The sequence below is a fragment of the Cygnus olor genome, chromosome 17 (genome assembly GCF_009769625.2).
Source record: "Cygnus olor isolate bCygOlo1 chromosome 17, bCygOlo1.pri.v2, whole genome shotgun sequence".
Lineage (NCBI taxonomy): Eukaryota > Metazoa > Chordata > Aves > Anseriformes > Anatidae > Cygnus > Cygnus olor.
Window position 1 is genome coordinate 9,826,358 of NC_049185.1, and position 26,600 is coordinate 9,852,957.

General features: G+C 36.0%; 1 protein-coding gene across 12 annotated transcripts in view; it reads left to right on the forward strand.

The window, feature by feature from the left end:
* RIMBP2 (RIMS binding protein 2) overlaps window positions 1-26,600 on the forward strand; it is a 145,029-nt gene that overhangs the window by 67,109 nt on the left and 51,320 nt on the right. For 9 of the 12 annotated variants that reach the window (XM_040577642.1, XM_040577648.1, XM_040577649.1 and 6 more), the window contains 2 exons: window positions 14,902-14,991; window positions 20,527-20,649. In XM_040577642.1, coding sequence (XP_040433576.1) covers window positions 14,902-14,991; window positions 20,527-20,649 — 213 coding nt within the window. Of the gene's footprint in view, window positions 1-7,553; window positions 7,608-7,939; window positions 8,079-14,901; window positions 14,992-20,526; window positions 20,650-22,940; window positions 22,986-26,600 lie in introns of those variants that run through there. The other 3 variants (XM_040577643.1, XM_040577646.1, XM_040577647.1) reach the window with 3 other exon arrangements.

A 26,600-nucleotide genomic window follows, 5' to 3' on the forward strand; every position in this document is an offset into this window, starting at 1 on the left:
TTTCACCATGGTGGGGGTTTTTGTATTTCCCCTATTCACGTCACTTGAGTCAAGATTTATTTTCAGTTAATTCACAAATCAAAAATATTTTGAATCATTTTTCCTCCCCCTTGATTTTTCTCCTTAACTAAGATTATTTGCTAATCAGCTGGTATTTTATACAGCAGATGAATTTCTGTGCTCTGATTAGTCTCTCCCTGGTTGGTTGCCTTTATGGTCTTCAGACTTATGAGCTGCTTTCAGGTTATTTATATTGTAAATATAAGACTTTGATTAAATATCAGCAAATTTACAAATCACAACAAAGATCATACATGTTTTTACAGAGTACATAAAATAGTATTATATGAAATGAGAGCAAGAAAGAGATGTTAAAAGTTATATTCAGGATATGAGTAATGCATGCTTGTATTAAAAAGGTTTTATGGACAAAGAGAAAATAAATTTCTTAGTTCTTGGATTGTTTTGAGTGACAGAAGGCAAAAGCCTCATGCAGTCTCTGTAAGTATTTTACACATCTCATTTAATAAATGAATGAGCAGCAAAAATGTAAATTCTGTGCTTTGCTAATATGTCAAAATTTTATCCTGAAAACAGCTGTGTTTAAATAAACTTTGGTTATTTAAGTGAATATAAATGCCATAAATCCCAGAATGTCCTGGTCTAGTTTAGGGATTAGTAATGGAAAGCTGGATGCAGAGTGGAAGCTTACAGAATCTTTCCGTTCAGCCTCAAGCAGTTAATTATTGACTTTTAAAGAATAAACCAAAATGTAAATGTTTACTGACATTACAGATCACAAAAGGCTTCTCTGCCTCAGGTACTTAGGGAAGCATGAGGCTGAGCATGGCTTGCCAGCCTGCCTTGTGTAAATAAAATTAATCATACCTTACCAAATTACCCATTTCAATGTGCTTTTGCCTCATCTCATCTGGTGGCTGAGAGGTGTCAGGCACACTAAAGCCCTCCCCTTGAACAGCCCGAGGGGAGTGATGTTCTCTTTCCAGGCAGTGGCTAAAAGGTCAGCCTCAGCTAGTAAGGAAGATTAATTTTAATTTTACAGTATGACGTGGTACAGCATGAATGAGCAGAAAGAGACTCTGACTCTTTCTCTTTGCCTGTGTCATTAAGGAGGGAAGATGGATGCAATTGCATATACACAGGACTACTTTCTGAGTAAGTGGGGGTGAGATACATTTCATTGCTACCACATGTAACTCTAAGTAATGAAATAATTAATGGCTAACGACTGAGGGTAATATACACCTAATTAGTCATGTTGAAGCAAATTTAAAATTAATTGGAGATGCCAAATAACATGTTTGCTAAGACTTGGAAATAGCAAAGAGATAAGTCTGATTGCAACTTTAATGCACACTTCTAGCTGATGATTTTGTATCCTGTAAAAAGCAGTCAGGAATTTGTTTGGATTTGTGTCAGAATTCAACGAAGAGGAAAATACTAAAGAGTTTGCATAAATTACTTCGGTATTCCACAGCTTTTAAGTAGTTAGTTCCTTGCCTGAGTTGAGGCCTTGTTGATTTAGTTTTCACTTGATTTTATACTAAGCAAAGCAGAATAGTAAGTACATATCTCCCTGGCAGCATTAATTAGATTTAGTAAAGAGTAGATAACTAAAATAAAAATGCTAAATATATTGTTTAGATTTTGTGTAGCTTTTTATGATGTGTTAACAGAAAGTACTTTTGTCTATTCTCTGTTCTTGTCAAAAATGCCTGGAAAATTGTCCTTATAGACTATAGAAATGGAGAGTAGATTTATGACAGCAAAATATATTAAAAATCCAAAATGGTTGTGGTAGTTCTTAAAGGCTTAAAGACTCACAAATTTGCATGTGCTATCATACAGAAAGATTCCTATTAGTATCTGTCTCTGGCTCTGCTTTCACATTGCTGTTCAGTGCCAGTCAAATCATCTACGACACATTTCCAGGAGTGTTCATTGCTGGTGGCTGCCCCGTTTTGCAGGGGTGCCTACGACCAGTGGAGGAGTCCCAAATCAATGAACATTTTATGGTCTTAATTACCAAGTGCATCTTTGTGAAAAACAGCCATCATGTTTACCGTGTCTACCAATATATACAAGCCTTATTTCTTATGGTGATACTGCTCTCATCGTTTTTGTCTGCACTCTATCAAATAACCTTTCTTAATATCATCTTTATAATTCAAAGCTGCAAAGAGTCTTCAAGCAGCCACTGTTTAAAAACTATAGATCTACTTTCCTTTTTCCATAAGCAAGGGTTTCTTTTCTCCAAAATTCTATATATTAGTTATACTTGTTTTTAGCCATTCTCTCATATTCTTTGAAAGGCAAAGCATAATTTATTTACGCAGGGACTTGCTTCTAATTGGGTAGCACCTAATATGAAACTTGGTCCATTACTAAGGTTCAAGGTTGAATGAACATTAAGAAAATTCAGAAAATATTGACATGTTATTTGAAAATATATATATATCACTTTTGGTGAATTCTAGTTTTGCTAGCTATTGTATTTCTCCTCCTTGATTGTTTAGAACAAACTATGTAGCCCTTTCAGATTTAATGCCTATTGCATTACCTAAGAAATCACATAAATTTCTATTTTCTACTGGTTTTCAAATTGTGTTGAAATGGTTTTAAAACAACTTTATGAGTGGGATATAAGACAAGGCAATTTCCAACCCCCTGAGAGCCCTGCAGGTGAACAGAAGGCTTTGTGACTTACCTGCATCTTTGTCCTCGCTAAGGAAGGAAGGCAAAGGGTTGTTCTGACCTCCGTAATGGGGGATGAAGTGTTTTGAAGATGGCACTTACTTGTATCTAATGTGATTTAAGGAAGATTTAGTTGGATCATCGACTGATCAACATACAATTTTGTACAGCTATTCTTAAAAATTCATGCAGGAAAAGCAGTGGCCCATAGCACTTCATTTTGGTTAATGCATAATTACTTATTTTTCTTGTATCTGTATTGAAAAGAAAAATTATCTTTTGCTTTCAAGTCACTTATATTTTTTAAATTGTGCTAAACTTTGCATAGATTTTCGGAGCTGTGCAATATATCAATATAAGCTTCTGCCTAATAAAATGACTCTGAGACAATTGAAGAATTACTAATGACACCAGAGTTCACACTTCTTTCTTAACATTTGCCTCTCTAAATTTGTTGCTTAAAAAGATGCCAATCTATAAAAAAACACTGAGCTTGTTGAGCTGCAGTTGGTGTTATACTTAGGTTCAGTACATTTCATCCTTCTTTTTCAGTGCCACAGGACTCAATTTTTCACCTGCCAGGGCACGACGTTACCATGACAACAGCTGATCTTGTTTGCTCTCCTCTCCTCTTTGTGCATGATGAAAAGGAAAGCTTTTTGAGAAATATTTGTGAAAGCTGATCTAGCTAATTGCATTTTAATTATAAGTGAAACAGAACAAGAAAAGGCTTGTTCTATTTCTATAAGAATAAGAAAATTCTATTATAAGAAATAGCACAATGAGCCTGACTATTTAATCAAAGTTGACAAGATCTCTCCATGAGCTATTCCTATACAGCAGTGTCTGCAACTGTTGTGTTAGCAGAATATTAACGTACGTGGTCTTTAGAAGCTCCTATGTAAGGTATTCCGCTGAGAGATCTCCAAGTTCATGTTGCAGTTCACCGGTCTTCTGTATATGTTCTGCTGATCAGCAAATAGAAGCCTTAATGCTGTAGTAGATAATTGAGTAGATGCTTTCTGTTGCATACTTATCCCTAATGAGCTCCAGTGATGATCAGAGTAACTTTGTTCATGTTTTCCTAGCTGGCGTGTCTTGTTTGTTCTTCCACTAGTGAAATCACAGTAAGTGGAAAATGTGGATAGAAATTTCCTTCTGAGTTATCACAAAGTGTGAGTGGAATTTCAGGCATGTGCAGAAAACAGGAAAACAAACATACGATACATTTTTAATTATTTTTAAATATTTGGTTGCATTTGGTTTGACCAACAAAAATAAGTTTGGTCTTTGTGACAGTCACTTCAATCAAGGCAATAGAAAAATTTACTACCAGTTGGAGAAGTGAAACAAAAAATTATGCAATATGATGGTAAAATCAAAAAGAACATATATTTAAGGGGTCAGTAAGGAATGTCCCCTTCAGACAGTGTGAGTTTGATACTAGCATTCAAATGGGGTTAATGTTTAGCCTGCACTGCATTTCCTTTGTGCCCTTATTCAAGAGTAAGGACCTTGTTCACTCATTTCCCTTAGCAATGAATAATTTAAGATTATTTCTTTCACTTGCGTATAAATTACCCCTGAAGGAACTAGAAATGTGCCATGGTAAATGAAAATTTAGACCCTCTGCCTCTCAGATACACTGATTTATTTATTGCATTGAGAAGTGACTATAAAAATAATTGAAAGGAAAAGGAAAAGAATAAATATTGATTTTTGCTTCAGCCCACAAATCAAATTGATTAACTTTCTAATACTGTCTGAGGGAAACACTACTGTGATACTAAGTTTAAGATCAATTCTCTACTAAAGGCTGCAGAAATGTATTTTCATGGTATCCTTGACGGTATATGTTGCCAGCAGCAGGGTGTTATCTGACAGCATGGTGGAACATGAATGTGCTCGTTTTTTAATAGAAATACTAAAAAGTAGTTTGGTTAGCTTGAGGTGAGGGGGTATCTTCAGGATGGTAGCCTGACCAAAAGACAGAGAATGTCATATATTTGGTCTGGGTGGCCAGTTTGGGAACAGTTGCATTGTCAGTGGTAGAATTACTTTGGTAGGAAGCTTCTATTAAAATTTATGCCTATGAAAATAGTTTTATATGGTCACTGTTGAAAGCATTAGCCATATTGCATAATTTTAGTTATTAGAACAGCTTAGACTGCAAGTATTACAGTGTTAAGGTATAGAAATAGCTCATTATTGATAGTTTTTTTTTTCTTATTTTTCTTTGAAATTGATAGGCCTAAAATTGCCTTGAGCTGATTCTTCAGTTATCAGCTATGTATTTGTATACTCCTTTTCCAAAACAAGTTTAGATATTATTTTGTCATTAAGGAATTGAGCAACTATCCAATAAAAACATTTCATTACAAATGCTGGGAAGGTTTGTAAAGATTATGCTGAAAACTTACACAGTTGCTGTCTTTGTCTGGCTAGTGATATATGATACTTTCTGCAGAAGCTAACAAGAAGAAAAGTAATGACAACTACTAGAGACTTTGTTCTCTCTGTGTTGTGAACAGGAAGTCTGCAAAGACATTTGGTCTTTTGTTCTCGAATACCGAGTTCGGGAGATACATTCCATGTACCTCACAGAGGAAACAAGGGATCATAAAATACGAAAATAATAGCAAATACTAAATAATGGTATCCTGGGGATCGTTTGCTTTTTTACTGTGTTCATGTTTACATCCTTCAGCCACAGTAGGTGTAAAGTTCAAAATTAATGTCTTGACAGGAACTCACATATTTGGTAATTCATTATAAAGAGCTGCAGTTAGAATGTCTGGTGTGTGTTATTTATTCATGAGTGTGGATGCTATAATAAACCCATTGTACTTCATATATCAAAAGTTATCACTTTACCCATTTTCGTTATGAAGAGATGAGAGGGTTTTGTCATTTTCATGGGATATGCCACAGATGAAGAAAATGAGATGGAGAATGTGGTGACCAATTTTGTGATAGCTGTAGTCTAATGAGCAGCTATCAAGTTGGATACGTAGGATTCTAAAATAGGGGGATCTTCCAAAGCTTCGGACAGATCTGATGTTAAACTGTCTCTCTGTAAAAAACAGCAGTGACTGCTTTAAAATGTAAAGCAGAGTTCCAGTGGGGCTGACAGATCTGAGGTGGTGGAAAAAGTAAATAAATAAATGAAAAAGATGGTACGAACAAGTTATGAGAAACAGTTCCAGTACGTGAAGAGCTAATATTCCAAAAGAAACATGAATGAAATGAGTTGGTAATGCAGAGCCTACTACCTTAAGAGTCTTACTGAAGTGAAAAATATCACAATGCATTAATTATTTGTGCTTCTTAACACCTGGTCCTGGTCACTGTAGTGCCAAGACAATGGTGATTTCCAAGTCCAATACACTGCTACAGTTCCTGTGTTCCTTATTTGGTAGTGCTTTTTAAGAAGAGCTATTTTTATAGTGTTTATTATGCTAAAATCAGCCTGCTGATTAGAGGGTAAAGCTGCATTTGTTTTCTTTTATTATAATAAAGTATAATTTGCATGGAAATGTTCCTATTTTTAAAATGAAGAAAATCTAATTGTAAAGGGATTTTATTTTAAATGGAAGCAATTCTAAATACATCTTCCTTTGCCCAAAGAGTGGTAGCAGAAAAAATTATGTACGCCTGTTAACATTCTCTGTACAAATTGGGTTCCTTAGTCTTTAAATGCTAACATCATAAAATGTCACACTACTTTCCTGCACTACTTGAGAACATGTACTTCTTCATGACAAGTCAGAGTCACAAGGAAATAGTAAAACACCTTAGACAAAAGTCTTTAATTTGATTATTTTTCACTGCATTTAATAGTTCTCAAGTAACTCACGGTATGTATTTTATTAGAAGTGCAACTTCCTAATTATCAAAGTTGATAATGGTGGAAGCCAGTACTGGATAGAACCGTACCCTTCGTGACATGGGGAGGGGACATTCCGCATCTTTTAGTGCTTTCTTTGATCCCACTCTTATCTTACTGGCATGTCATATATAATGGAATGGGTGTGAGAACATGAATTAACAGTAACAGAACAGCAGCATCTCTTGTGAATGCCATTTTTCTCTGCTTGCTTCCAGTTCTACTTTGCTTAGTACTATATTATATAGTGGTTAGAATTATGCAGGATAGCCTGCATTTTTCTAGCATCGTCTCCATGTTAATTGCAAAGAGAAAATAAGAAAAGGTTTTAATGTCACTTTGCTGTACAGGCTGTACCTCTTTCAGCCTAGTGCTGTTAGTTTGTACGTGCTGAAGTTTTTAAATAGTTCCACTATTCAGGATGAATCATCTTTGCCTTTAAAATGTAGCCCCTAAAAGAAGAAAAAAATGAATTGGTGGTGTTGAACCTGACCTTAGGAATGAGTCATTTACAAGGCAAAAATATGTGAGAAAAGATCAGTTTATTCATTTTTCCTTTTTCTTTAGGTACCTGTGGACTAGTGGTTTTCAGTTTTCTCTTGGAGTAATGTGGTTCTCTGCATGTATCATTAAAATAGAGAACCATCATATGGGATTATAATCAGTGTGTTCTAATACAGTCAGTCCAGGTTACTAGCAAAAACAAGTCTCAAAGAAAGAAAGCCACAGATAAATGAATAGCATATAACATTTTTTTAAAAACAAAAATAATTGATGGATGAGCAAACTAGCACACAGGGCAACAGATGCCTTTCTCCAGGCTATGTAGAACCTTGTTACCCAGACAGTGGTGTCAGATTGTATTAAATCTACAGAAGTCATCCTCCTACCGTGAATTTTTATAGTCAGTCCTTATATCCGTAGGAGAATTTCTACTTTTGCTCTACTACGAACACAGATATTTGCTTTCATTTCTGCACTTAAAAAGATGCAACTCATATACAAGGTAACACATTTATTTCTAATATGTCTTTTATTTTAAAATATTCATGGTTGTTCTTGTTATTTGTCTCATTGGTTTTTTTTTTTTTTTTTTTTTTTTTTTTTTTTTTTTTTGTTAAGAATGTACTGGTGTGTGCGCCTTTAAATCCATGTAGTGCTCTGGGCACCCCGTAAAAAATGGCACACTGTAGGACTGATTGTGTTTTTATACATTTGGGAGGGCTGTCAATTTTCTGATTCACTTTACTTCAAAGATTCTGAAAAGATCATCCTTAGTGTTGTTTTCTTAAATTGAAATGGCCGAGCTGAAAATGCCTGAAGCATTCCTTACATGCAGCAGGAAATATCCTTGCTGTTTGGAATTTTGTCTGACATGCTAAAGACAAGGTTTCAGATTCTTTTTGCAAATTGCTCTACATATGGTCCTGACATGAATATATGCTTGACTGGCATATCACCACATACGTGACTATATGTAAGTATCGTGTATGTTTCTCATATTTAACTTGGTGAAAAAGCTTAAGCAGAAGCAATCTAAACTCTGTGCAACTTCTGCCTATATATGTTAGAAAAAGTTTGGGGTTTGTTTTGTTCTGTACACAGCTGATCCTGATCTGTGACAATACTTTTTTTTTTTTTTCGTTTTTTCTAGGGATGGTCAATAATTCTACATACAGCTATTTTTTTTCTGTCTGTATCATTCATTTCCCTCATTCATTTCTCTGTTTCTAAAATTTCTGGATGCATGCTATCTTTTGTTAGACTAGTAATTAGACTGCTTCAAGTCTTTGTGTGTTTGAATGGGTATTGTGTAGCAGTGTCATTAGGAAGGGGTGACAGACAGTTCAACTAATGTTTGTAACCCAATGTCAAGACTATGGAGATGGGTGAGAAAGCTTTTTGGAAGTATGAAGTCCCGCTTCCTTCTCACTTACACATTAGTCTGCTAACATTCAGTCAGCATTTGTCTTGGCATATGTTTTGTACTGTGTCTTCTAGTAACTGGCTTGGTGAGTTGTTTATCTCCACTCTACTTGCCTCTGCTAACATCTGTGATGGTTTGATTTGCATAGGTTAAATGGTAGACCTAATTGGACTGCAGTAAAATGTTGCTTCATAGGCACAATTAAATCGTCAGAGTTGCTACATCCAGTGAATAAATTAAGAACAAAGGAGAGAGCAGCAAGGGAGAAAAGGACATTAGGTTTGTAAAAAGAAGTCAAAAGTAATATGTATTAAAAAAATAGAAAGGATGAGGGAAGAGTGCACAAGTGCTTTTCCACAGGTTTGTTTTTCAGTCTGGTACTGGTCATGAGTTGAAAAATCTAAATCTGTCAAGTTCCAAAAAAAAGTGCAAAATCCCACAAGATCTCCTCTTAGTCCAAGCAATAGGAGGGGGGTGCCTTTTTGTGTGTTCCCTTTAGACTTTTGGTAGAGCTATTAAACTGACGGGGGAAGGCTGTAGCAGAGAAGCCATAGCATTCATTGACATGCTGGCGGCACAAAGCACGTATCCTGCCTATTGCCAGTAAGTCTGTCATTTGTGATGGCTGCCCTATGTATTTGCTGACCTCTTCATTCCGTTGACTCGGAGGTTCTGTTGGAAGCTGGCAGTTGTAAGAGCAGAAGTGAGAAGTGTTGCCCTGATAATGCATTCAGTGCTAGCTGTCAACAAAGGAGAGGGAACGGGAAAGGATTCTGTTTATTTCAGTACAGCATTTTAAAAAGACATCTGTCTCCCTTAAAATGTATTTGAAGCTTCAAAGCTCTTTCAGGATCCAACCATAAGATCCCTATGAAGACAACTCACAGCATAGTAAAATATTAATCAAATGTGTTGGATTTCCCCCGAAGTGAAAAAGTCTTTTGTGTGCCCTTCTGGCTGCAGTCAAATGGGCATATACACAATATACATCCTTGGAAGAAAACTGTAAAATGTCCTTTTCCTGTACATTACTTTAATTCTCTTTTTTAATATATGAACTCTCTGTTGGGTGAAGTTTAGCTCTGGGTTGTCTGGGATTAACTTTTATCTTCTTTTTTTTTTTTGGAGGTTTATATTCAACAAGTCCAGAAAATATTGAGGCTGATATTATTAAGGGACCAAACCACTGAAGCCAGTGGATTAGACAGAAAATCACAAACTGTAATGAATATGATATAATTCATAACTATCATTTGCAAAAATACAGGTGGTAATTCACAGCCACAAGAGAAGAAATTCCTTCTTTAGTGTGAAGAGGAGATGTGTGTTGAGTACAGTTAAGTGTGTTTCTCCAAGTACAGTTAGCATCTGGAAATATTCAACACTGGAGAAACTGGCCATGGGAAATTTTGAGAGAGAATGAAACTGTTTGTTGAAGTACTGTTCATGTATGCCATACAGAAACTAGCCTGTGTTCTCGCTTGGGCAATAAATATGTGCAGCTCCCATTAATCCCATCACAGGTTGCTTTCAGGACACGGCAAACAACTGGAGTAGTGTGTGGGAAGGCAGATTTGGAGTGAAGCTGTCACTAAGCCACCTGGTTTGGGGTATGACCTTGGGCAAGTGGCTTGATCTCTCTTCCACTGCTTCTCTGCCTTCTTAAATTAAAAGACAGACTCAGAGTACTGATTCTCTCTTCTGTATTTGTGCAATGCACAGATCTGATTTTCAGCTGAGACTTCTATAGTATAACAAATAATAAGCAAACATGGGAATATTTTGTTTATTTATAGCCTCTTTCTATAGATCAGGTAGAAGATTGTTACTCCAAGAATGCTCTGAGAAAAGCAATTTTTTTTATCTATTGCTTTCCTTTCTATGAGCAAGGGAATTTCAGTATTCCTATTTGTTGTTTATTGTTATATGCAGTTATTTCTAGTATTTGACACTTAAATGCATGAGAAGTGTACTGTTTAAAAGCTTTTTCATACAGATAACTAATAAATACAGTCAAGGTAAACCCCAGAATGTTAAAAATCATTTATTGTGTATGAGCTGGTCACAGAAGCTGAGAGTTGTGTAAACATCAGGTTTCTCCACATACAGGATGTTAGATACAGCTAATACATGTTCAACTGTTGTGCATTCTTGTATAGCAAGCAAATATATTCACCAGATGTAGCAGTTTCCTGTGACTATGTTATGAAAGTACTCTGGGGAATTTCAGAAATGAGATGAATATTTCATCTGTATGCTTCCTTCTTACCTCATACAGTATTTCTACTGTGAGGTGAACATGCACAAACCTAAATAGCCTCCTTTCTCCAGCTTTACCAACTATGCTGAGAAGCAGCAATACATATATATATTTTTTCCATTTTATTTTTAATATGAGTATAAGGGGAAATTCTGGGTAGGCAGCTTGTTTTATATTGTTAACAATATTTTCCACAATCCAACCAGCAGAAGCCTTACATATTACTGCTAAAATCCCAATCACATTTTGGAAGTCGCAGAAACCTTTTAAAGAAGTTTGAGTAAACTTGCCATCCTTGCAGAGTTAGCACAAAAGCTTTAGCAACTCAACCCCCTGGTATTTGGTTACTGTGACCTAAGATAACTATGATGTGTTAGGAATCTGGCACATGCGTTCCTGTAGATTTAATTGCAGTGCTTGAAAGTATTGCTGTTCCTAGCTAGATACCTGCCCCTTTGGAGATTATTGTCCTCATAGCAGGCTACAGACTCATTGGATGGGCTTTGTTGCTGAAACCTTTCTTTATGATCAGTTTGACTACAGGATTAGACTGCAACGTGAGGTGACAGAGAAATAACAGAGGTGTCCTGTTCTGATAACCTTTTGCAGAGGGACATGACTGGTAATAATATGCAGTAACGAAGCACTCGCAGCTGATTCTACCACAATTCTTCTGTCAGAGCCCTATTGTAAGGATCCATTGTTGCTGGGAGATGACTTAAGTCAACAAACAATAGAAACTAAACTTGTGGGAAATTCTGAATTGGCAGTAATTATGGCTCGGATCATCTCTGGAAGATGTGGCCTGATGAAGGAGTTGGCTAAAACTTAGAAGGCTTCAGTTCAGTGTGGCTTTTACCATGTTATTGCACAGAGACCTTTGAGTTGTTTATTCATTGTTTCTTAATGCTTTTTCTGAAAGCAAGTAATCCAAATATTGTCAGTCTTACGTGTATTTATGTCAATTCAAAGCACACTGCTGGTGTATATAAATACACTCTGTCCTTGTTACAAGTACTGCTGAAGTGGACCTTTGCATCCAAGTTCCTTACCTGTTCTTTATGTGTATTTTCTAAGCTAGAAATGTGCTGGTAATTCCTGCTACTTGTCAGGGGATTCTTGATCTTTATGGATTTGGTTGGGAGGGGGAACATGAGTGGTGCTTTATCCTGACAAATGCAAAACAGGACTGCCACTGGGATGAACAGAAATCGAAGCAAAAAGAAATAGGCTTACTACTAAGGACCAGTGAAACTGAGATGGTTGCTGCCCTACTTCTATTCATCCTAAGATGATAAAATATATTTTCTTCAGGTAGGACTAGCAGCCAGCCCAGTTGCTCTGCCACTTCTCAAACTGTTTTCTATTCTGCAGAATTTAAGTAGGGTGTGAAGGATGCTGGCCTAGATTGCCATCAATTACTCCTTTTCTCCTCTCCCTTCCACTTCTGCTTGAATTCCTTTAATAACATTATTAAAAGCTGGTAACTCATTGTCACTTGTTCCCCATTAAGATCAGCTGAGCAATACCAATTTGTAACAAATGCAGATTGATCCATTAAAGTCGATGTCAAATCTCACTTGACAAAAGCCTGCAGTTGTAAGGGTTGCAGAGCAGCTACTGTAGCCCGTTTTTGCCTAGAAAAATGCAGAATAGACATAAATGCTTTACAAATGATTTTCAGTAATTAATAGGATGCAATGATTTACTTGCATATCCAAGGAACAGTTCGGTGCAGTTTGTTCCTATTGGAAAAATATTTACTGATTTAATTCACACCTTTGAAAATGTAACGCGAGCTAAGAAATTCTTCTCATTTTGGCCCTCAGAACTGTCTAGCATCTCAGAGTCTGACTGCCATTTTTAATTGCGTCCTAAACAACAGATTTTACAGAACTTGAGAAATCATAATTGCAGAGCTCCATATGTGTGAGATGATAGGTGTATCTGCAGCTAGGAGACTGAATATTCTGCAGTTTGTCATCTTAGTTTGGTTCAGTGCAGTAACACTTAGTCAAGAGAACAGCTTCCCACTGATGATGAGGTGTTTTGATATTGTAAAACAGTGGTGCTCTAATGTGTCGTTCCTTAGCCTGAACTATTTTCACTGTTTATATCCAAACTTGACTGTCAGACTGGCATTAAGGGTGTGGTCAGAAATGCAGTCATTTCTGCAGAATGAATTGCTATATTAAAATCAGAGAAGAACACAGAATGGCCTTCTCTTCGTGAAGTGTTCTATAAAACTGACATTTTAATCTGATTTTCTATAGAAAAAATGATTGCCATGATCATACTGTGTATCTGACCCTGTAAGTTTTGAACCCAGTGGCTGATTTTAATCACATTTGACCTTAAAGGTAATAAAATGTAGAAAAAATTGTATGTACCATATAACACAAAACATCATTTGAAGGTCACACGTTCTTGGATATCAGAGTCAAGGAGCCATTAGGCAGAAATCTGTGAGCTTCATTAGTTCTGGTGCTTAAAGCTAATGATGCTTAGGAAACAATTTAGATAAACAGTTTTGTTCATTGGAAACACTATCTATTCAAAACATAGGTCTTGTAAGGAGAGAGTTCTGAAATTGGTTCAGGAAAGATATGCTTAAAATAGCAATTTTTTATTATTATTTAAGTACTATTAAAATACTTAAAAATCAGAATCTTTAAATTCCTCTTCTTTTTAGGGCTTATGTTGGTGAACCAAAAATAGGGAATTTATTTATTTATTTATTTATTTTCATATCAGGAATTTTAAAAAGAAATTATGATAAAGCATAACTTGAACAGTTTTTCTTAAGACCTCAGCAGAATTAGAGGAGCTCTGGAGAAACCTGCTGAACGTATGGATTGTAATGGTGCAGAACCAGAAATTATTTCAAGTAACTCAGAAGTGGGTTCAGTTTTGCCCACCTTAATATAGTTATTGGCAAATGTAATCAATGTTTTCAGAAGATAATGTATAATACACACTGTTGGACAGATTCAAGGTTGCCCAGAGTGGCTGGTTGTGGAGTTACAACTTTCATAAGGAACTGAAGTCAGGGCATTGATTTTTGTTACTTTGTAAAGGGGAAAAGAAAAAGAATTACTGAGATCAGTTTTACTACTTCATGCTTAAAATCTAGCTAACTAAAAATTCCTGGTCTGGCTAGTGTGTAACTTTTTCCCATGCATTCAAAAGATTTAAATGTTTTCACTCACTTTTTATGTGATTGCTGTGAGAGATTTAATCTCAGATAACTATTTCTGTTAACATGCAAAGAAGAAATTGTCAGAAGTACCAAAAAACTCCACTGTTTTTCCTGAGCTGCAGGTGTTTTGATTTGTGTGATCCCCTCCAAGCTTGACCTTTGACTATGTATTTGAGGTTTATTTGCTTTTCCTTTTTTTTTTTTTTTTTTTGTTATTATAGTGCTGTGTAAATACATAAGAATACATACCTGAGGCTGTAGTTAATACCTTGATGTTTAGGCACAGGTTACTTACCTGTTGACTTCCATCTGCATTTCTGATTTGCCTGCCACTGTAGTGTATAGGTGCTCTACCCAGCATGATTTTATTTGAATGTGTGTATATATATATATATATAAAATAAATAGACATACTATAAAAAGAAATAGATATTGTAAGTATAGTTAGATATACGAATATAAAAATGTGTACATGATTGCATGTACAGTTGTTGGCTTTTGCCCTGAAAATGCCTTCTGAAGATCTAAGTTTGAGAACGTTATTCTGGGAATCAAGTCTCTTCCCAACTCTTAGTGAGGCAGCCAAGTTTGCGCTCCTTATTACATCCGCAGGGAGGTTTTTGTTTGTTTGGTTGTTTTGTTTTGTTTTTAAAGCCTGTAATGTCAGGTCATCTCTCTTTGTCTGCACATCTTTAATCAGATCATCTACTGAAAACGTGGTTTTATGATAGAGCCAACTGTAATTGCAAGCTAATCTGCTGCTTCTGCACCTTCAGTGCCTTTGGCTGTGTGCCTGATACTACTCCTAATAGTATGTTAATACCAAATAATGCAAAAACATTGCTTCCTTAAGAACTTAATAGGATATACTGTAATGGAGATGAATGGCCTATAACACTTTATTTTTGTTTTAGAAAAATGAACTGAAGGATGCTGTGCAAGAAAAGAATCGCCTGAGCCTTCAGTATGCAAGTGTGTCCCACAAAGCACTGCAATATGACCAGGTAACATCATAAGCACAAAACTCATACATTCATTTGTTACAGAAATCAGGCTCCAAAGTGGATAAAAGTGGACAGTCCATTCTGATTTGCTTTTTTTCTGCTTGAAAATATAAAATATTTTAATTAAGGAAAGGTTACAAAAATGTATTTTATGAACAAATGTTATTTTCAAGTGAAAAGGTAAGACACTGATGGGCTTTAGAGAGCTGTGTTATTCCTCTAATGAATCTTCTCTTAGTATCATAAATTAGTATTAGGCTTTGGAAAAAAAAAAAAAAAAGACTTTTTCAGTGATTTTGATGAGACTTGATTGAAAAATCTCTACTTTTTCTGAGAAATGTTGACAGAAAGGATTGGTAGCTAGCAGTGTTTTTTTAATTCCCTTCTGCATTTTTCCTTTGCATTTTTTTTAATTTCTCAGTAAAATATTGAAATGCTGCTGTCCAGCAGTAATTTTCACAAATTCTGTTTAACAGCTGTTATTTTCCCTGTAGCATGGCACATGGCATAAGTCCATGTCTCAGCTATTCCAAGTCCTGATATAAAAACCATTTTAATAGCAAGCATTTTTCTTCTTCCTTTTTTTTGTTCCTGTTACAGGACTAAAGATGTCTTCTTAGCTACAGTGATTGTATCTGTGGCAAATACTGCATGGCATGAGTAGCATGGGAGGAGAGGCTGATGTGCCTTACCTTACCACATATGCATTTAGTGGAAGAAACATCATGAACCAGCCACTTTACAAGGCTACATATAGCTAAAAATAAAACTCCAATCTGGGATTTCTACAGGGCTTAAGTGAGTTGCTCAGCAACCTCATTCACATCAGAAAAGCTGTAACTCACATAGGCTCTGATGAAAGCCCATCCCAAAACCTTATAAAACATTGGTAGCTGCATGCTTTGATATCTCTGACATGCATATGTCATTGAGTAGCCCAGTGCTGAATTTCCAAACCAAACAAGGTCTGATTTAGTCCCCAAAACAAGACAAATCACTGTGATTCAGAAATAACTATGGCTAAATTTTGTATGTAGTACCTGGTATCAGAGCAGACCTGAATTTCTCATTGGTGAGGAACGTAAATTATTTTTATACAAAAAAGACGTGCGACGATACTTTATGTTAGGAGGAAGCCATGAGGATCATAGCATGCTTAATTTTATTCATCCATCTGTCCAGAATTTCTTCCTCTCCTAATGTTTTTCTCTTATCTTTGTTGTTGTTTACACATCACCCTTACTATTTAGTTCACAGGTCACATAAAGGCAGCTTTATATTTTAACTGGCATAGAAACAGCATGCAGCATTAATGCAGTAAAGGTTCAGTACCCTGGTGACACTAAGAAGATTAGCCCTCTTACAATCAGAAAGTGAGGAACTATGTGGTTAATAATAATTCGTTATAGGTAACATTTGTATCTTATTATAGTGAAGAGCTTGAGATGCATTGAAAAACCTAGTAAAAACAATTTAAAATATAAGGGTATAATGTCAACATTAGTCACATTAACCACTACATTAGTAATAAAATTACCTTTTACTATCACAGTGTCAGGATTTGTCTATTTGTCTTACTATGGGTGTTTGTAAAATAGTGTTAAAGGCACATTGGAAACATTCTGGAAGCCTGTGCCACTGATTTAATATCAAAAATCAAAGTAGGATCAAAGACTTCCTTTAAGCATACCCTCCCACCTTCAACAATTTTAAGAATATGCAAGAGAAGAGAATGTTAGCAAACCTTGTGTGCTCATATGTGCCTAACAAGTTTTCTAAGGGAATGATTTTTTCCCCCCCACATGCACACATAAAATGAGGCTGAGGATGGATTGTTTGTGCAGTTTAGATTACTTTATACTATTAAGAAAGTGTGAAACTATACAAACATGAATGTTGAGGTCAGAGTAGAATTCTAACAGAGTTAGGGCCCAGCCCTGAATGGGAAAACCTGCCTGAAATAGTTTGTTGTTCTTCCCCCTTGAGAACTGGACTGAAAAACAGGTCAACTTTATCCAAGCAAATGGGGCTGGGAGAATGTTTGTGCATTCTGCTGCGTAGCACGGATAAAACTACTGCTCATGTATGCATAATGTAGTTGTTGAAATTTAGCTCTGGAAAGGAGCAGGTATGAGTTGTGCTACTTTAAAATCCACAAAATAAGGCTAAAATTTTACTGAATTTATGCAGTTTTGTGTTGTCACTCTGCATAACAGAAACAGAATTGCATTCTTGGAGTGGAGTACTTGTGAAAAGATTTTGTGTCCTTAGAAGTGCTATGACATAGGCATTTGACTTGTTTTCCTGCTCATCTGAATATGTATATGTTAGTGTTTTTATATAAAAAGAGAATAGGCATTATTTATTCAGAGTTTATTTCTACGATGCCTGACATCATACCGTTTTCATGGTAGTTTCTGAATCATCTTTTCTAAACAATATCAGTGGTGTGAGAAGTTAGCACATCACCAAAGCCTAGAATTAAGGCCGAAGGTGCCTTTCTGTATTCAGGCACAGTAGACATAGCTCAGCATCTGTGATTTATGTACAACACAGTAAATTGTGAGTGGCAGAGAACATTTTTCAGTCTGAGCATATCAGTGAAGGAAAACTATATTTCACACAGAAGGAAATTGTCTTTCACCAGTTGGCTGATGGAGCTTAGCACTCATATAACAAAACAAACCAGTAGTTTATTTTGCTGATTTTCAGTAACTGGTTTCTGGATTTGAGTTCAGAAAGTGGAACATGCTTCAGCAGTATTCATAATTGACTCAAATGAGGGTACATTTAGTAAGTGGGAAGGTACAGGATGAAAAATAAATTGGTTGATGCATTGAACAGAGAAACATTACAGATCGAAATGTTCCCTAAGTTTCTATTGTGAAATTAGAACTGTTTATGATGGCACTCTATTTAGGTCAACTGTTTTTGCCACTGGTAATATTGATATTTTGATGTGTTCTGTGTGTAATTCAAGTTCATGTATATCCCATATGCTCTTACACAGCCTGCTTGGAGAGAGTATTACGTTTGTGTTTAACAACAGATTTTGTCCAAAACCAAACCAAAACAAATGATAGACTCATCAAGTTTTATGCTATTTTATGGGTTATATAAATACATAGATCACACCACTCTGTGATACACAGTATTCAGAAGGAAAAAGCCCTGGTAGGAATGCCCTGCAGAAATTTTTAAAGTGTTGCTAAAATTAAGAAGAGTAATTATTGGAAGGCAAATGGTAGAATAGGTTGTGTTATTTCCAACCTGGAAAATGAAAATATACACAGAACATTGTTCAAAAACTTATCTGCCAAAAGAGAACACAGAGAATCAGATTATCACTTGGGTGGTCCTAAACTTCAACTAATCTAGGTATGTGCTTTGTGATCCTGAATGAAAATCCTGAGATGTGTTAAATATCTGTGGTTCTATCTGTGCCTACTTCCCAAATCACATTATCAGCCTAATACGTACTGTTTGCTCCTATAGACTTGTCTCTGCCAATGGGGAAGAACACATAGCAGAAAGGTACCATACTCACTAGCTCCCCAAAATTATTCAGACTACACTGACTATTAAGATTTAGAAAATACTTCGCATGAGTAGTCAGTATCAACAATTTCAGAGACAGGGAAAAGCAAAGCCTGAGTAAAATTACCTTTTCTTGAAACTTGGTCAAAATTTTGTACTTCATTCATTCATTCTCAGTAAATTAACTGAGAATCACCGACAATAACAGAGTTGCATCATTGATGCTGATACCTCATTGCTTCCTTTTTCCACTCCCTTATTCTTCAACAATATACATTGACTGATCTAAGCAATGAAACACAATACAAAGGATGTGGGAAATTAATAGATTCTGAAAATCCATTGTCTAATAGTTTCCTTAGTTATAAAGAAATGAGGGAAGAGGAGAACAAAAATCTATGCTTGGAAAAAAAATCCTGAGGATGACAATAATTGCATCAGTTCTTGTGGAAAACAAGATTTGTTCTGTTCTCCTCTTTCTTTTTTTTTTTTTTTTTTTTCTACTCCACTGAACTCTAAAGATCCCTATTACAAAGACAAATATGAGAGCTGGCTGCAACCATTTAGATTGTTTGGTCCATGGCGAAATTTGCAAATTAACAAACTGGAGCCAGAAGGCAAATAGAAAGGCTGAATCGTTTCCAAAACATCGCTTTAAAAAACCTCTCAGAGATATCCATGTCAGAGATTGCTTAATGCCTTTCATTCCTTAAAAAAATGAAATTACAGTAATTAAATAGAAAAAAGAGCTTAACACTTCTTTAACTGAAGTTAGAAGGAAAGATGAGCTGCACCAAGATTAAAGCAAGCCTATTCGTTTTCCCAATACTTCATACAGCTTTGCCAGTCCTTTGTCAGTAATCATCCCAGCATCATTCATGCTTCTGTTAACGGCGTTGCAGTTAACAAGGGAAAATGGATGCTGCTTGGAACATTGTTCACTAAAAATATTATGCTCCTTTCTTTTGCCTTCTTACATCCAATTAACATTGCAGAGAAGGGAAGAGCAGTATTTATGAAATAGCACGTGAACACTATGTATTTTTTACCAAGGTATTTATTAGTGATGGGTTTTCATTCTTAAACATTGCTGCTCTTGATATGGTATGAGCTAAAAGAATCTTAATGTTACACATCATTATGGGACATAAGCTCATAAAATGCTTAGGTTATTTCTTATAAATCAGACCTTCAGCTGATATGAATTCAAGGAAGGACTTTTCCATGGCAGGATAAAGTAGTTCAATCTTATGTTTTCTTATTTTCTGTGTGTGTTTATGAAATAGTCACTATCATTGATGAGTCACAAAATCCTGTATAAAAGGAGTTATTCATACTGAGATGGTTAAGTTAGCACCAAATAAATTAAGCAGGAAAACAAATCCTACTATGATGAGTATCTGTTCCTTTAAAAAACTGCTGTATGCGAATATTTTAAGGGAGAGCAAGAGTTGCACAGGAATAACTGTTTCTGAATTGTACAGACACAGATTTCAAATACTAGTGTAGGCTGATTATGCACCATAACACATTTGATTTTGTTCTGAAGTTAAACTAAAAAGTAGTCCAGGAAAACACATAAGTTTTATACATCTGAGTTATTTTTCTATATGCACTTTAGATCTCTGTCTCTTTTTATAGTACATCCATCTTTGATGCCTCTGAGATCCAGGGAAACTGGGAATTGTTTGATTGTCATTTATTTTGTTTATTATATAGTATATTTATTTACCTTTGCTATCTTTATGCATAACTACAAATTCATTGCCAGGTTTTAGCTCCTTTCAAATGAAAATGTTTCACAAGTACGGGTACATGAGATGCACACAATTTCATCGCTGAACATTCCCTTCCGTTTACCTTTTATATTTCTTCCCTATTTTATTTGAACTTTTTTTCTTTTTCCATTTTCTAATGCAGAAATGGTGTTTATGTCAGCTATATTTTTCCCTTCATTAATTAGGTCTTTGGGGAGTAATCACATTCTTATTTTTCTAGGTGAAATCAGACTATGACCATCTTAGAGAAACCCTTAACAGAGTGACCAAAGAACGAGATTTGGCTGTAAAGGGAAAACACCAGCTCCAAGCCAAGCTGGAGAACTTAGAGCAGGTCCTAAAGGTATGTATAATCCTGTGAAGTCCAACGATCCAGTACTTCTATCACTTGTGTGAGTCACATAGGCATAAGTGCATTGCAAACAAGAGGCCTGAATGCCCCTATTAATTACGATAAAAAGTATGGAATATGGTAGACCAAGTACCTACAAGGGATCTCAAACTATCAGGAGGAGAGAGATCTTTATCTGATACTCTGTAAGAAATGGGATGTAGGTTTTCACTGTGTGGTTACTGGATGCAAATCACGATGAGAAAGAAGAAAAGGATGGGAAGTGAGTATGCTGTTGAAGGAAATACGAGCAACTTCCATGATATGTTCCTTTAAAGAGGGCTTTGTCAGCCAATCTATCTTGTTGCAAAATATTACTGTGACCCTGTGAAACAAGCTGTTGGTATCAACTCGTATTACTTGTGTGGAATTAATCCAGTTGTCAGGACAGGGTTGCAAAACCTGCTAGTCTTATTAGAGAAGTCACTTAGAAAGAATTAAAGTCATCCCACCTGTCTTTTAACATGCTTCTAGAGAAGCTGAGCATGTTGGTGTCTAGCCACTCTTGTTTTCCTAGATATTCAGTAGCTTGCACATCATCAATTTGGTGCCTCCTTTTTAACTTGGAAAAAATCAGCAATGTATTTTGAATCACAAGTGTATTTATTATTCAGTAGAGGTTTTACTGTGTAGTTGAAGATGCTGTCCTTCTCTTTGCCTGGTTGTAAATTGTACGTAATGTGATAGAACAAACTGATTCCATGAAATAGGATAATTCACCAGGTGAATCTAATAAAGATGAGATGATGGGATAGAGTAAGGGTAAAATTCACTGGGAAAATTGAATCAACCAAGAGATCACTTATCAGCTAATGCAAGGGGGCAATTACTTGTATATTTTGAAACAAAGTGCACAAAAGTTCTAGTGGTGGGAAGGAAAAAGTGCTCTGCTAAGAAACAACTAAATTCCCCAAGTGTTATTGGTAAAATAAAGATGTAGGTGAAACTTTTTAAGCCAAACCTTACAGATGGATCAAGAGTAATGGAGAAGAGTCTGAAAGGTCCCTTACAAATTACAAGCTGGTGTCCAATGAGAATGGGTAGAGGGAACTAGTGGAAGGAAGCATATGACATGTTAAAAACACTGGTTTAAATAGAAAACTGTTTCCAAGTTTCTTTAGTTGTAGCACATACGGTAGTTGTGATGGTGAGAGTTGCCACCAAGGCATGCTTGGATGAGGGTTAAGCAATTAAGATTAGTAAAGATAGATAGATATCGATAACAATAGATAACAATGTCATGGAGTTACACTATTTTATCAGTAAAAGAACTGCACTGGTGGAGACTACAGCAAGAATTTTTGAGAGAGAAAATGCTTGTAAACTCCTCTCTGTATTTCAGACCATTCAGAAAAATGCACAATATGTTTGTCTGGTTAGAGTGGAGCATTGATCCAGTGCTGAACCTTTCTTGACAGGCTGTCAAATAGCTGCTTATTTTTCATCTTCTCAAATGCCAAGTTTTCCTTTTCCAAACCACTGAAGCAGCAACTAAAGGAGGAATGCATACCCTGAAACTGGGGGGAGTTGGAAATAAAAATTAGTGGTCTGAGATCTTAAATTTCAAGCAAGACTTTTCTTGGCAGAATGTTTTAACAATACTAACTGGCTTCAGCAAATGCCTGCATGAGTACAATCACTTATTTAAAATATGATTTGTTAATGACTTTAGACTCACAACAGGCTCCTTCTAAAAGAGGAAAATAGTTTTGCTGTTGGCTGCATTAGAATAGATATGGCTTTTGGAGATGATTGTAGTGATGAAAATAGCTGGCTGTCTGAATTTTGAGAAGGAGGGATTTTATTTTCGGCCTGTTGCACTGGTAAATGCATGGTTGAAACCCTCTCTAAAGCTTTATTCTTTATTTGATATTGCTCTAGAGTTGAGTTGAAGGTTTTGCAACTACACATGGAAATAAAGGGTAGCTGTTACCTCCCTCTTTCTGAGCCTCCAAAGGGTTATCAAAAATGAGCTGACTGCTGCATAAACCAACTTATTCCAGGGGCTTCTAGAAAATCTGAGCTACTGAAATCACATCCTAGGTAATGCCAAGGAGGGTTAACTTTTGTGTGTATTGTGCAGTGTGGCTTATCAATATACTATTTACCTTTGAAGAGTTAGCACCAATGGAATAAATTTATTATTATGTGCAGATAAGAAATAGATGTAGTGGTAAAGATAAATTAAACTGCATAACTGAGTAGGAGAGTGATATGCTGCTGTCTCTCTTTAGACTAACATGACTTTCCCCAGGAACAAGCAGGAAGTTTTTGTCTAGCACTGGAAGGTAATTTACTTTTTCTGTTGTCTCCTTCCTTTTCTTCTGGGGTATACAAAACTTACAGTTACACATGCCTTTTCACTGATTTTCTGTTTTACTATGAGCTGTGTACTAGTACCAACACAGGCCAGGACTAATCCCTAGAAGCTTTTTCAACAGATATGCCTTGGTTGGCCTCTCCGTCTAATGATCGTGGGATTCCAGCACAATAGCTGAAAAAATTCACTTCTCTTCATGGCCAGAAAAGTTCGTTTCTGTACATTTTTTAGCTAGGATATCTGCTGGCATTTGTCTTAGTGATCCCTCCAAATTTCTTCTGTAGAAGAGCTGAACCTAGTTATTTGATTGAATGTCCTTCATTTATACTGAAATAGAAACTTCTAACACATGTGGGGAAAGCATCCTGTAAATCTTCTCAATGCACTATTGTCCAGTGCATACCCTGGCTTTTCATGTTAAATAGTACTAGTTTTCAATTTTTGTTTGTTTGTTTGTTTTGTTTTTGTTTTACTTTTGTTGTATTGCAGGGGGTTGGTTTTGTTTTGTTTTGTTTTCCTGCATCCTAATTGTTTGGATGAGAGAGAACTTTTTACTTTGGATTTCTATACCGAGTGGCATGGTGGAGTTCTCTCCGTTGGGTACAACCCTTCTGATCTAGCAGAGTACCTTGAGCAGACTTGAAATCCTAAATCTCATCTTTAGCACTAAAGCATGCCCAAACAGATGCAGTTTATTTCATGTGTGCCCTCATATGCTCAGGAAATCAGTGGTTTGACAAATGGTTTGCAGCTTTCCAACCACTGGCAAATTTTGAGAAATACTTAGCCTAGTTTCCCTGTCAAAAGAGAAATAGTTAAACTTTCTGTTATCTCATGAGGTGTGAACAAAGCTGAAAAGAGAAGATGAACTGCTGAATTAGCTAACTTCTGAGAATCTTCACAATGCCTCTCACACAGAACAGTACTGATTTTCTGATGTGTTCAGCCAGCTTCTTCCATTCATGCCGCTGCAATGGTGCGCGCCCATCTGCAAGCGCAGATGACAAGTCCTTTCTTTGAGCAGTGTACTTGGGTGAGAATTAAATTTGCTCCCCATTCAGCATCATGTATGAGTTCTGTCTCATTACAAGACTCTAGTACTTCAAAGCCTTTTGAGCTTGTTTTAATATCGGTTGGTTGCACATTTTAGAAGTGTAAAAATCTCTGCTATAGGATGTAATGGGTTTCTTTGTTTTGTTTGCAGCTGTAGGCAGTACACTGTGAGGAGTGAGAGGGCTGGAGCTAGGATGGGCTATTCATTGTCACATCCCCCTGCTGCCCATAAGGAAGCTGGAAAAACAATAATTGTTTTTTAATTGAAAAAAAATATTGGGGTCCTTAGAAGCCATTTCAGAAACATTTTATTCCAGACAGCTGTCTAGCTCAACAGTTTAAATGAAAATAAAGATATCAACGGTATCATCAGTTCATTCTCTGCTGCATAGTAGGATTCCTGCCTTTAATCTGAAAGATGCACTTAAAAGGTTCCTTCCTCACACTTACTTTGAAGGATAGAGGATTATTCGCCTTTTTTTTTTATTTTAATATGAAGTCCTTACTGTGTTTTTCTATGCTTCTCTAGATGTGGATTTGCTTTCTGATGTTAGAATGATGTTAGAATAACATTATTAGGACCTGTAGAAAGGATGCAAAAAGGGAAGTGCAAATTTATGTGCTTAGGAAGTTCTAACTTGCCTCACATTAAGGACGTCAATAGCATGGACAAATGGATTGCCACTACCTCCACAAGCTGGTGGCAATGTTATCATCATGGAAGTCAGTCCTGAAGGAAGAAGCAGAAAGAATTCAGCAGCTCAGATCTTCCTCTCTGATATTTTTCTACTGATCACTGCAGTCCTCTTCCATTCCCGTAACCTATTGCCCTCGGGCTTGGAAGAGGAAATGACAGCAGCTGATGTGTGGATAGGAAGTGCAAAACAGATTTGCAGACAAAACCAATTTGTGAGCAGAGTGGGAGGGGAGGAATGGATTCTGGTTTCAGGGAGATTTAATTGCTGTGCCAAGGAAGGGACAGATGCTAGGGTGAAGAGATCCTTGCTCCTTTAAATACCAAGTAGATCACAACAGTACTGAAACGCTGAGAGAGACTTTTAGGTTAGCATAGATGACGAAATGGCCTTAAAATCTGTAAACTGAAGATCAGTGCATACATATTTTGGGAAATAGAGCAATTAAAAGCAGGGGAGAGTCACAGATCATGTTTCACAATCTGTTTCTTCATTACATTTATAGATTCACTGTAAGCTCACTATTATTTATTGATCCCTGCAAAGGATTATAAATGTTCTGTAGTAGTTTTTGTAAAAGTAGTAAGAATTTTAAACTATCAAAATACTCTGTACCAAATCTGTAACTAAATCTTGAGACAGTGAAGTGAGACCTTTTATTTTTTTTGATAGTTAAAACTTTTATAGACTTGCAGTCTGAAAATTACTTGAGTGCCTCACTGTTTCTTGCATATAAGAAATGATGCTCCATCAGTATCAAGTTTTACATGAGACTTGATGGAAGCTGCTGAGCTCAGTGAATGTAGCTTCATGCCAATTTAAATGATGAGTAGTGCTCATTAGCAAAACAGGTTATGCTCATTCAGTTGAGATGAGAATTGGAACCATCATTTTTGGTCATTATTAAATACTCAAAATAGGTATTACCTAGAAATAAGTCCATTTACCCTTTGTATAATATGCACAGTTCAGAAGTGTCTACAGCCAAAGTACTGAAACCTTGCAAAAAGTCCTAGAAAACAAGCCATAGTTGAGAGTCAAAACTGATTAATTGGAAAAATCTTTTTTTGTTGTTGTTATTTAACCAACACATCACATAAAGATAAATAAACCCCAGGCAGAGCCCAAGTGGAGTACTGGAGACAATTCTGCTTTCTTTGCAAACATCCAGATTGAGAGAAGTCAGACACACTGTGCTGTCCTTCTTTGTTATTAGCAACGTGTAACAGAGAATTATAGCTCATTAAAGGTTAGCAATATGCTGGATAAAATTTTCTCTTGTACACAATAAGAAATATTCTGGCCTGTTCTTGTCTATTGCAGCCATATATTTCTGTTTCCAAGTGCTGATTCCTAATAGGTTTCTGTGTAATAACTCATGGTGCTGCAGATAAGGCATTGTATCTCTGCTCTGGGAGTGTTAGAGAAAGAATATATAATTTTTGAAAATAAAAATCTGTAATACTCATTTCGCCAGAGAAGAGATCAGAATCTATAGAGATCTTTCTTAACTCCCATTTATTAAACAGGGTGTTGGAAAGTTATAATGCTATTGAGAGAATAATATAACCTGTAATGAAAAAGATTTCTATCTACAAAGGGTGTCTTGACATTGTTCAGCTTGTGCTTTTCCCAAGAACCGTGTCTCATATTGCTTTGAACCATTAGTAGTAACTGTTCTTCAAACTTTTTAAAGTACTGTCTAGTGACTTTTGTCCAAATCTGTTTTAGTTTTGCTCTCTGTAATTTACTGTAATTAATGATCAGAGATTAGCAAAGGTAAACTATTTCTTTTGGGTCATCATTTGGAAGGCAAATCACAAACCATATCCTAG